The sequence below is a fragment of the Ursus americanus genome, chromosome 10 (genome assembly GCF_024610735.1).
Source record: "Ursus americanus isolate L20-20 chromosome 10, mUrsAme1.1.p, whole genome shotgun sequence".
Classification (NCBI taxonomy): domain Eukaryota; kingdom Metazoa; phylum Chordata; class Mammalia; order Carnivora; family Ursidae; genus Ursus; species Ursus americanus.
Window position 1 is genome coordinate 12,119,443 of NC_142136.1, and position 12,187 is coordinate 12,131,629.

Genomic DNA, 12,187 nt, shown 5'->3' on the forward strand with positions numbered 1-12,187 from the left:
GACCCTGGTGCTGCATGTCAGGTGGAGCCTGGCACACTGGCCGGTCATGAGGGCACACGCACCACGGGTGTAGTTTGGTGGCTCCCTGAGAATAGTGGCCATCTCTTTACTGTGCAGCCTGTGGTTCTCACTTAGCCCCCTGAAAAACACTTACTTCATGTTAAAATTATTCATCAAGGTTCCCAGATCTCCAGTGTCTGGCCACCAGGGAGGCTCTGTCTGACTCTTGAGAAACAACACCTGATGGTCCCTGATTGTGACATTTATTGTTTGAATGTCTTTGGGAAAATTACTTCATGTCTCTAGACCTAAGATTTCTCATTTGTAAGATTAGAAGAAATAGGATCTGCCTCCGATGTGTTGTAAGTTTAAAGTAAGACAACCTTTGAAAGGACCTGCCGCTTTATGGGTGTAGACCAGACTTTACATCCCAGCTCCACCATTAACCAGATTCTAAGCCTTGGGTAGGTCTGCTTGACATCTGGAAACCCTGATTCCCTTATCTAGAACATGGCAAGTATGCCTACTATATAATAGATTGATATGAAGGACCCAAAAACATCTACCCTGTGTTCATGCCTTCCTGGCCCAATAATAAAGGGTCTAATTCCTGAGACCCAGGGGGAAGATTGAGCTTTAGTGCTGACGTGATCTCTGTCAAAGTCTATATGCCTATGTGCAAAAACATTTAAAGCTCAGCGCCCCCATTAAAAAGTGGGAAGATGGGCAGATGTTACAGCAGTAATGGATGTCATGCCACGCTACAGGCTTACCTGGCCTAGATTACGGGTTCGTGAGGCCCGCTGGCACAGCTGCCACTGGGATCTTCCTCTGCAAATAATTTACTCAGCTGAGGCATCATTTGGAGCATATCAGAAAAATTAAATTACTACATTGAGTTAGCTGATGTAATTCAAGAAAAATCATCTTCCACAGATAAAGCCCCATCGTGACTGAGTCTCTTAATTGACCACGTCTAGCAAGTTGCCAAAGGTAGCCAAGAAAACACATTCTTAATGAGAGAAAATGTTTGAAAATATTTAAGCCCTACTATTTATTGAGTGCCTTCTGTGCTTCAAGCATTAATCTTCACAACAGCCTGGCCTAGTGGGTCTTCTTATCCTCCCATTTTACAGATGAGGAGATTGAGGCTCACACAGGTCAGAAAATTTTCCCGGGATCACTGCACACCCGGCCTGCCAAAGCCCTTGTTCTCCATCCACTAAGCCAGGTATGGCAGGGAGGTGGTGGCAGGGGAGGGACAGAGAGAGAAAAAACAAGCTGAGGGACATCAAGGTAGTTGAATGATCCAATACAGAAAAAAGAGGAGAATATTACCAAGCACTTAACCAGATGCTGGTCCTGTGCTGTATGCTTTCACATATGTTCTCTCATTTAATACATAAAAGGGTGTGTTTTTTAAACCAAGGTAGTTAACATGCAGAAAAATACCGTTCTCTGGCTATTTATAGTGTCAATGATTAACACAATCCCAAGTCAAATCTGGCCTTTAAATAGTTCATAATCTTTTTTAATGTGTTTACAAATTTAACCTGAGAGTGTATTTTTAGCAATTCCACCTGTGCCTTTTCTTGATTTGAGCTCCCTGATGAGAATCACTACGTGACGGTGAGAAACACAGTGGATAATTGGGTTCTTCTAGGGAGTTTGTGGTCTGGTTTACACAATCATGAGCCTGGTCTGCAAAGACACATGAAGTTAGGTCACCTTAGTGATTGGTAAGCATTTGCAGCTGAAACAGCTCTTCTCTAAGGTAGATTCTTAAAGTGATGTCTAAATAAAACTAAATGTCATATGCCCAGGAAAGGTATATCTGTCTTAAATAGCACGGTTCTAGACATTATCATTTTGGTACCCAGGGTTTAAGTTCATTTTTATCCTATTCCTAGATCTTTAAAGATTATTGATGTTGCGTCTTCATTCTCTGAAAGGCTCATTTCCCCAAGGAGAACGTGTTACAACAGTCAAACCTGCATCCACATCAGACAGTTCCTGAGATTTATTTATAACCTATTCTCCACCTTGTTGCTAGAGAGAAGCCATTAACTTTCCTGAATGGAATTTTCCTATCCTCCCAACAAGTCTACAAGGGTAAAAAAGTAGAAACAAGATACACTGTGGTGTTACCTCTGATTTCTGATTGGAGAAGTGAAGTGTAATTTTGTTTTTGTTTCCTCCCCCTCCCGCTGTGGACCTCTCTGAATGTTCAAAATTGTTTTATATTTAGTGTATATTACTTTCTAATTAGTGAAAAAGAGAGGGAGGGAGAAAAAGAAAATTGATTGGAAGATTACAGAAGGCAGCTGGTACATGGAGGTGTGTCCGGGGTAAGAGGTGCTTTACTCCTTGAAATGAGGGGTTACTTATATCTTAGTGTGAGTGACTTTTAACTGCATTCTTGCAAGTGGGTTTTGAGATTAGAACCCAAGAAGACTAAATCCTGAAAATGGGAAGCAAAACCTTGACCAGAGAGAGTGAGGAAGGAGAATTTAACTCTTGGGCTAAGAACTTGGAGACAGGCCAATTCCAACAGCAAGACCAGGGCTCCTGGAGATTTTTGTATGCGCCATCCCCTCTGGATGTCTCCAGCAACTAATGCTAGGAGAAGGAAAACTCACATCCATATCTGCGCAAACCTTAATCCAGCCATAATTAGGGAGAACAGTGGCCTCTGGGAAAAGTAATGTTCACAGACAACAAACCATGTCAGCAGTTCCCAAAACACTGGAAACAACCTCTTTTTTTTTCCCAGTTGGTGAACAGCTGCTCATGGTTGAGAATTATATCATATTCAGTTAATTAAATTCCATTTTCTGCTCATTAAATTGCTTCTCTTTCACATGATGGAATTCAATACTGTGCCTCAGTGTTTCATGTTATAAAGATCCCTGTGAATTCCAGGTGTCCTACCAGCTGTGACTACATCTGTGAATCACTGGACCTAAGAAAACAAAACTTATTCCTTGAGTAAAATTTTTCTCCAAAAATAAGATGAGGTAAATCTTAAAACTAATCCTCTAGCCATACTTTGCTATGTAACAGAATCACTTGGCCATAAGCTATCTCCAGTCATTTGACACAATTGTAAGATTGGTTTGGGAGACTGGCCTCCTGACGTTTTTTATTATAATCATCTTTGCCGACTTGTGCAGAATGCACACGTGTGCCCTCTCCCAAACACACACACCTTTGTGCGTATTTGAAGATGTAGCCCGTTAGTGTCAGTGCACGTTTAGACACAATGGCTGCACTCTAGCCCGGTGACACCTCTGTCTACCTGTGTGTTAAGCAGTCTATGAGAGTTTTAGCCAACCAGATTCACAAGGAGTTCAGTTAGTATGAATTTACCGCTGGTGTGAAAAAATCTTGCAGAACTTTGAGAAGTATGAACTGTTGGCCCACTTGTTTTGCTTCATCGAGTAAAACCCATGATATGTTAAAGTCCTGCTGGCCACCACTTACTGAGCCAGACCAAAGTATGCATCAGATGCTTTCTGTACTCCTGTCTTCACAGTAGCTGTGCCAGGTCAGTTCTAGGGTCACCATTTTACAGGTGAGAATTGTAAGACTCAGTTGACCTGTGCAGATGGTAAATGGTGCCTGATGAAAGCCTGTATGTTTCCCACCTTACCAAGCTTGTCTGCTTATTCATTGCTTAACAGAGTGCCTGAGAAGCCTGGAAAAAACAAACTTAATTTAATTGTATTTTTTTTAACATTTCATTTAATTACTAGAGCAGGAGCAGGGGAAGGGGCAGAGGGAGAACTACGTAACTCCGATCCCAGGACCCTGGGATCACGACCTGAGCCAAAGGCAGACACTTAATCAACTGAGCCACCCAGGCACCCCACAAACTTGCTTTTAGGAGACCTCACTTCGTATACCTCACTTCAGTATTTTTTCCAGCCCATTAATCAGCTGACACTTGTAAGGGCACTTCTTTGTTGAAATTAAGATATCACAAAGATTACCTCTGTATTGATTGATGGTATACAGTAAAAATAAGTAAATAAGAAGCCAAATCAGTACTGAGGAACACTTGTCTATCAAGCCATGTTACGGTTTGCTAGGAAGTTTTATGATTAATCCTTCCCTTAATAGGAAAAAACAAGGGGCACCTGGGTGGCTCAGTCAGTTAAGCATCCAACTGTTGATTTTGACTCAAGTCATGATCTCTGGGTCATGGGATCAAGCCCCCGCATTGGGCTTCGTGCTCATGCTTGTCCCTCCCTCCCTCTCTGCCCCTCCCCTTGCCTGTGCTCGCTTCTCACTCTCTCTCTTAAATAAATTAAATAAATAAAATCTTTAAAAAAAAAGAAAAAATCTCCCTGATCCAGAAATTTAGTTTTAGACTTATTTGTACTACACGAGGATTCTGTGCTTTCCTAGAGATTCATGGCACAGTTTGTTTAAATTATAAGTTGTCTTAGTCCCTGGGACATTTAACCTTTGAGTCTAAAAATTGTAAGCAACCTAATAGGGGTGTCTGGTGTGTCTCACTAACCAAGCTGGCCTTGTGTGTTTTCAGAACCAGCTCCTGGCTGACCATGGACATAATCCTCTCATGAAAAAAGTTTTCGACGTCTACCTGTGTTTTCTTCAAAAACATCAGTCTGAAACAGCTTTAAAAAATGTCTTCACTGCCTTAAGGTCATTCATTTATAAGGTAAGCTGCTTCCTCGGGGCAGGTCCTCGATGATCGTCCTCGTCTGCTTTGCACCCGGAGCTGACGGGAGCCCTGATCTGCACGTGCCCTTGCTCTCTGGTGTTCACCTAGTTCCCCTCGACGTTCTACGAAGGGAGGGCTGACATGTGTGCTGCTCTGTGCTATGAGATCCTCAAGTGCTGCAACTCGAAGCTCAGCTCCATCAGAACCGAGGCCTCCCAGCTGCTGTACTTCCTCATGAGGAACAACTTCGACTACACTGGAAAGAAGTCCTTCGTCCGCACACATTTGCAGGTGGGTGGAGGGTCACTCTCCAGCACAGGTGTGTTCTGTGGGATTCTGTGTTAGCAGGAAGCCTTCGTCGCATTCACCGGTTTACATCAGCGTAAGTAGGGCTTGAGATGGAGAATTGGAAAGTCACATTTACTGGTTTGGTTTATTTCATTCTCCACATTGTAAGATTTGGGCCCAGAGTGCATTTCTGTTGGTAAACTGGCGTTTAAATATTGACTCAATATTGGACGGACTGAAATTCCATTGAATCACCACCTATTAGAATCTGCGTGAGGGTGCCCAATAGCAAACATCTTAGGTAAAACACAGAGTCCAAAGTGGTTCTTTTTTTTTTTTTTTTTAAGATTCTGTTTATTTGGGCGAAAGAGAGCACAGAGGGAGAATAAGAGGGCAAAGCAGACTCCCTGCTGAGCACAGAGCCCAACGTGGGGCCTGATCCAGGACCCCGAGATCATGACCTGAGCCGAAGGCAGACTCTTAACCGACCGAGCCATCCAGAGGCCCCTAAAGCAATTCTTTTCTGTCTTCCATCTATTGACACACCTGCCATCTCTCCAGAGTTAAAATGTCCCAAATGCTCTGCTCTGGGAACCATGCAAGATATGTAAAGTTCTTATGTATTTTTGTAGACTCCCTTTTTCTGTAAACTCATGTAGGAGTGCCTTCTCCATCTCTGTATTTATTTCTCTTTTTAAAAAATTGTTGCAATATTGTTGCAAACTATGTGCTAGGATTCACGGATATAACCATGAACAAAATAGAACCCTCTCCTGACCCTCATAGAATGTATAGTTCACTGGAAAACAGACAAACCCCAAAGCTTTTCTTAGTACACCGTCCCTAGTGCTGTAATAGAGGAACTTAAGTGCACCAGGGAGGGGAGGGGCATCTGGCTGGGGCAGGGAGACTTCTAGAAATTGTGGGAAATGAATAGGGGCTAGCAGATGTAGAGGGTGAGCATATTCCAGGTGATGAATACATGAGGGGAAGGGCCTGTCCAGGGAACTAGAGAAAGTCCTTACAGTGAAGTAAAGAGTATGGGTGGGAACAAGTTGAGAAGACATCATTGCGTATTTGGAGGGATTGCCTGGACTAGTGCTGAGAAGGAATCAGGAGAGTCAAGGCCTTAGCTGGAGAGACTTTGGGGAAACCATGGTCAAATCCAGGCCAGAGAGGATGGTGTCTTGGACCTGGTATGGTAAGGTTAGAAGAAGGGGATAATGAGTTGACAGTACTTAGTGATTGATGGTACCTGGGGATGGTAGAGGAAAAGGAGGGAATAAAGATAGAATCCACGTCTTAGCTTAAGTGACTGGGTAAATGCAGAGCACTTCACAATAAAGACAGATCCCCCCCCCCATTGCATAGTTAATATGTATATGTTTTAATATAAAATGCAAGGGACAAGTCCACTTATTGAATATTTAGTGCGTATACATTCAAGCCAGTAACCAAGGAGGTAAGTAATAAGGTCTCCCTGTTTATTAGAGAAAGTAAGTGACCTTTCAAGTGAAACGGGCTTATCTGATTCTCATGTCTCTACACTCTCCTGAGGAGCATGTTGCTATGCAAACAAAATACTTAAGGATAGCAAAATCACCTCCTGAAATGATTCTTGGAAGGGGAGAAAAATGACTGAGACATTGTTTCCTGCTCTGGAATGATCTGGGCTCAAAACTTTGCCCTGTCCTCATGCACATCCTAACTGAAGGTAGGAGCCAAGTCTGGGGAGTCATCTGAAGGTGAAATGATTTGTTCACATTTGTGTGTCCCTAAGGTCATTATTTCCGTCAGCCAGCTGATAGCAGATGTTGTTGGGATCGGGGGAACCAGATTCCAGCAGTCCCTGTCCATCATCAACAACTGTGCCAACAGTGACAGGCTCATCAAGGTGGGTGGCCCCCAAGACTGCCTCATCATCTAGTATGTATGCAGACAGGCAGAACACAGCTGAACGCCACGTGTCCTTCTTCCACCCTTGTTTTAGCACACTACCTTCTCCTCGGACGTGAAGGACTTGACCAAAAGGATACGAACAGTCCTGATGGCCACCGCCCAGATGAAGGAGCATGAGAATGACCCGGAGATGCTGGTGGACCTCCAGTACAGTCTGGCCAAGTCCTATGCCAGCACTCCTGAGCTCAGGAAGACATGGCTGGACAGCATGGCCAGGATCCATGTCAAGAATGGGGATCTGTCTGAGGTAGTCTTGCAGCCTCTCGAGCTGGGTTTTTGGGAAGACTAATTATGTCTCATTCACTAAAAGAAGCCAATTTTAAGAAAAATTTCCCAATAATCAAAAGAAGTGATACTTAACAGTTTTAGGCTCGGGGTCACTTCATGTCTTCTAAGCATCTGGATGGTTTACAACACTGTGAGGGAAGGTTTCTGTCACAGGACAGCATTGTTTGAAAGCTCTTAGCATCCACAGTCATGTAAACACCTGCTAATTCAAGTGCGCTCAGTTTCTGCATCAAAACTCCTCTCTGGTTCTAAACTTCAGCTCTTTTATGATGAAATTTAACGTGCCTGTTATTAAAGTAATGATAGGACACTGCTTTTTCCTTTTGGAAGTAGTCCATTGTCATCTGTGGTTGTGGTCAGAGCGCTGCCCATGTACAGAGCGTGTTTCCATAAGTAGAAGGGGTGGTGGCAGGGAGTTGGGTGTGTGGGCCCTGGAGACAGACCGAATCTCACATCCAACACTTACGCAGCCTGTGACATTGAACCCACTTTTCACCCCTCTGTGCCTCGTGACATCATCTGTAAGAGGGAGACATTAAGGAAAGCAGCGGGCTGTGTGGCAGCTTCTGTGTTTCTCTGAAAACTGCATTTATGATTTGGGCCTAAAAAGCATTTAGGTATGATCAACAGTATTACCAAAGAAGCGTGATTTTACTTGTAAACTTCTGTAATTGCCTAAATTAATACAATTATGTTCTACATCTGAAAATTTTATGTAATTTTTTTACATATTGATTATTCAAGAAGTCCATTCTGTTTGACCATAAATTTAATCTGAACTACATACTAGCATCATAAAAGTGAATTACGTATTACTACTAGTAGTAATTTTTCGGTCATTCTGACAAGAACCAGGGGCTCAGGCATCAGAATCGGGTTCATTTCCAACAGCTATTTTTGATTTTTTATAACACTGTGGCAACTTCGTAAAAAAAAAAAAGTTTTTTCTTTCATCTTAAAGTGTTTAGAATGTTACCTAATTAGCATTAAGTTATAATTTTGGTTTAGAATTCTATTGGGAAACAGTTGCTATATCTTTTTTTTTTTAAGTTGAGAGAAAACTATTAGCTGCTGAAATTTGAGCAATTGTCTCAGAATCTAGAAAGACACATGACTTTTCTTCAAATGGTCATCTTATTACCTTAAGAGAAATGATGCAGAAATCTTTGAAATAGTAAGGAAAAAAGTGCTTTTTTATCTTTTATATTAAAACTTAGTAATTCTAAGCAGAAATGAGCCTTAGCAAACTTACTACCATTTGTCTCAATTTGCAATTTATTTCAAAATTTCAGTTTATGTGAATTGTTCCAGTTTTTTCAAAAGGTAAGATGTCAGCTATTAGGAACCCTAGCTTCCTTGAGATCAATATAAGTGCCTGCAGTCAGTCGATTTCTGTCTGGGAGCATTCTGACACGCTGTATACATGGTGATTCTGAAGCACATGTCTTTTATTGTAGGCAGCAATGTGTTACGTCCATGTCACAGCCCTGGTGGCAGAATATCTCACACGGAAAGGTAAGGAATGATTCCTGTGTTCTGTGAAATGAATATAAAACTGTACAAAGCAGCAAAGACAAGTGAGAGCCATTCAGAAAGATTTGGAGAGGGGGGGTTGGATGTGTGTGTGTGTGTGTGTGTGTGTGTGTGTGTGTGTGTGTGTGTACTGTGTTCATTGTTTTATTCACTGGTAAGACACTGGCTTGGCTTGGTAGGCACAGCAGAGGTGCCAATTTCAAAAACAAAACTAGACAGCATGTTACTGTGTAACCTTTAGCTAATGGCTCTATCTTGCAAAAACCAGTTAATGAGCTTTGCATCTGTGTGTCTTTAACTGGCCAATGTTGAGCTGAGAGAAGATTTATTTTCCCCTAAAATAGTTCCCACTGGAACGGTTTTATCAATCAAATGACAGTTTTAATGGGAGATTATCAGACAATGTTTTTTTAGACCCACAGCTCAGTTGGCTTTATTATGTGGCTAGGCAGCCTCGCTGGCCAGAAACCTTACCTCCCCAGGGAAGGAGAGGACAGGCGTGTGGGAGTGCTGGTCTTTTGTGCATTGTATGTTTGTTCCCAATTGAGCAGGCCATGAATTCTTCAATGGGTTCTTTTGGTTAAACACCAGTTGCTCATTTCCATTTCAAAATCAAGAGCACCGAGGTTTTTAGAAAAGCTTGTGCTTTTCTAGCCCGTGTCCTGGAGCACAAGTGGTACAAGATCTGGCTTACAGGAAGTACGTTTACAGAATGAGCAATGGTATAAAGTTAGATGCCAGGGCCAGGGCATTTCTGGGTTTCTGGTATAGCTGGCTGTTTGGGATGGAATCGAAGGGAATCTAGACTTGTCATACATCAGAGCCCAAAAGAAAAAGACATTAAAGAGGGTTTCCGTATTCTCTTGCTACTAGCATGATTTCCTGTTGAGACCTTTTGTCAGGTAATACATTTCCTCGTGTTTAGAAGCAGACATAGTCCTCCGTCCGGAGCCGCCCCTCTTCCCCTCCAGCCACAGCACCTGCCAGAGGAGGCGCCGGGGAGGTGAGCCTGAGGGTGGGCCCAGCCCCCAGGGCCCCCACTGCCCCATCCACCTGACACTTAGAGGTGTGGGGATTTTCCCTTGCAACTCTGCATGGATAGACTTGGCTCTCCTTCCCTTCCTTCTCTTCCTGTCCAGTTCCATGGCGGTCTGTTCCTGTGCAAGGAGGGGAAGCACTTGGGCCGCCCTTGTAGTCACTCCATGGGAGCTGAGGTGTATATTTTAAATGTACTCTCTAGCCAGAAACCTGGGTGGTCGGCTTCTATAATTTTGCTTTTTTGTATGTTAACATATCCTCAAGCCCCTAGATTAATACTTGTCATCGGGAGTCTTTTGTCTCAAGGCTTAGAAACTTTGACCATCGTGTAGCAGAAGAATCTCTGCCTTCACAAATCTGCTCTTTCAAGACCTGCAAAATACTCTATGTTCTTCTTTTTCCCAAAATAGGGGAGGTCTCAATTCAAGTTTTGAGTTTTCTTTTGTGTTATTATGAACAGTGATCTCAGAGTAGAGTAGCAAGATGTTTCAAGTCCTTCTGTGCTTGATCATTTTTGCCCAGCTGACATTGTCCAACTGACATACAACTTTTCCCCCAGTCACTCCAAGATGAGTGAAGGCCCCAAATGGGCCATTATTGCTTAAGGGGTTTGTCCTTTTTTTTTTTTTTTTTTTAAGATTTTATTTCTTTATTTGACAGAAAGAGACACCACAAGCTGGGGGAGCAGCAGGCAGAGGGAGAGGGAGAAGCAGACTCCCCGCTGAGCAGGGAGCCCAATGCGGGACTTGATCCCAGGACCCTGGGCTCATGACCTGAGCTGAAGGCAGACGCTTAACCGACTGAGTTACCCAGGCTCCCCAGGGGTTTGTCCTTATCCTGGTTATTTATCCCGGGATAAATTATACCATTTCCCCTAGAGAATCAGAGTACTTAGGCCCCTGAAATATTCATGCTGCCGGTGCTCCTGCTCTTCGGCTGTGGGGAGGACAGGACGCCTGTCCTTACCCCCCAGGCAGCAGATACGGAAGCAGCTCAAACGGCCTCTCAGCCCATGGCTGTGGTTGAGTTACCTCTTGGTAGACTGCTTCATGAAGGAGAAGAGCAAGTTCTCATCTGAGTTCTGGGTTACCCTCAGCCACAGAGGGGGAGGTGACGACTTGAAGGAAACAGTTCTGTTTGAGTCGTGTTTCTCTTTGACTGGCTTTGGCTTTATTTTTGTTGGTATCTGAGCATGGGTCACGGTACCAAATCAAGTTATTGTTGTTATTTTAAAACTACTGATTTGCATCCAGTACCTATTTCAGTTTATTTACGGTTTATTTAAAGGTTGCATACATTTAATAAAGGTGGGTGAAAAATTAAAAGGATGAGGAAAGAATTGAGGGAGGAGAAGGCTAGGTATGAGGAAGCAAATGAAGAGAAGCACACTGTGGCTCCCTGTGAACGGTGGTCCGAGGCCTAAGAGACTTCAGAGTCCGTTGTCTCCTTCAACACGGAAACATGGCGGGCAGGAAGAACCCTCCAGGTCCGTCCACTTACGGGTTACTGACCGGCTCTGTCCCCTGCTGTGTCCATTCTAGGCATGTTTAGACAAGGATGCACAGCATTCAGGGTGATTACCCCAAATATAGACGAGGAGGCCTCCATGATGGAAGACGTCGGAATGCAGGATGTCCACTTCAACGAGGTGAGCGCCTCGGCTGGCGGGGGTCTTCAGTCCGTGAGTATCTCAGAGGCGGCTCTGCTCTGCCAGCATGTCACACAATGGTTTTCTCTCAGCAGCTGCCACTACCCACTTCACTCTGACTAAACTAATGCTCCAGACGGCTGAAACAGAACAGCAAGAGCTCTGCCATTCCCCTTTCTAGGAATTCCTCCTGTCCTCTGGAAAGAGAGTTTGAGGAGCTAGTTAGGAGGAAAGTGAGGCTAAGAGCTCAAACACATGTGGGAAAAGGTCCAGTATTTTGACCATAAGGTTTTTCATTCTTTCTAGCCATTAATTTCTCCAGCTCATGGGTTTTATTGCTATTTTAATCTGACTTTTATTAACATCACACTCTAGCCAGCTGAATTAACCGGCCACTCAGACTTTTAAATCGGTATCTCCCACACTGACTTCTCTCCCATGTCCGCAGACATGCAAAGCCATAAGAGGCCAGACTGGGCTCAGGGGCTTAGAGCAGCCCGATTCTCTGCCTCCACTTGCACGCCTTAGCAAGTTCCTTCTCACCATCGGTGAAGAAGAACACCCTGTCCCACCCCCAGTAGAGATCAGAAGGTTCAGCGTTAGATCATTGTGGCAGTTCCTGCCTCTTTCTTGCCAAAACAGGATCACCTTGCAGCCACTTATCTGGACCCAGAAAGTTTTAAAATAAAGCTAGGAATTGGAGCAAATGCCAGTGTTCTGCCCGCGTTTCCTGAATTTCCTCA

The 12,187-nt window shown here is 43.7% G+C and overlaps 1 protein-coding gene across 22 annotated transcripts in view; it reads left to right on the forward strand.

The window, feature by feature from the left end:
• The window catches only part of DOCK9 (dedicator of cytokinesis 9), a 294,889-nt gene that overhangs the window by 233,687 nt on the left and 49,015 nt on the right, over positions 1 to 12,187 (forward strand). For 8 of the 22 annotated variants that reach the window (XM_087865029.1, XM_087865033.1, XM_045810973.2 and 5 more), the window contains 6 exons: positions 4,550 to 4,687; positions 4,799 to 4,981; positions 6,759 to 6,872; positions 6,969 to 7,184; positions 8,683 to 8,740; positions 11,338 to 11,444. In XM_087865029.1, the coding sequence (XP_087721155.1) occupies positions 4,550 to 4,687; positions 4,799 to 4,981; positions 6,759 to 6,872; positions 6,969 to 7,184; positions 8,683 to 8,740; positions 11,338 to 11,444 (816 nt within the window). Of the gene's footprint in view, positions 1 to 4,549; positions 4,688 to 4,798; positions 4,982 to 6,758; positions 6,873 to 6,968; positions 7,185 to 8,682; positions 8,741 to 9,683; positions 9,762 to 11,337; positions 11,478 to 12,187 lie in introns of all 22 variants that reach the window. The other 14 variants (XM_087865020.1, XM_087865025.1, XM_087865028.1 and 11 more) reach the window with 3 other exon arrangements.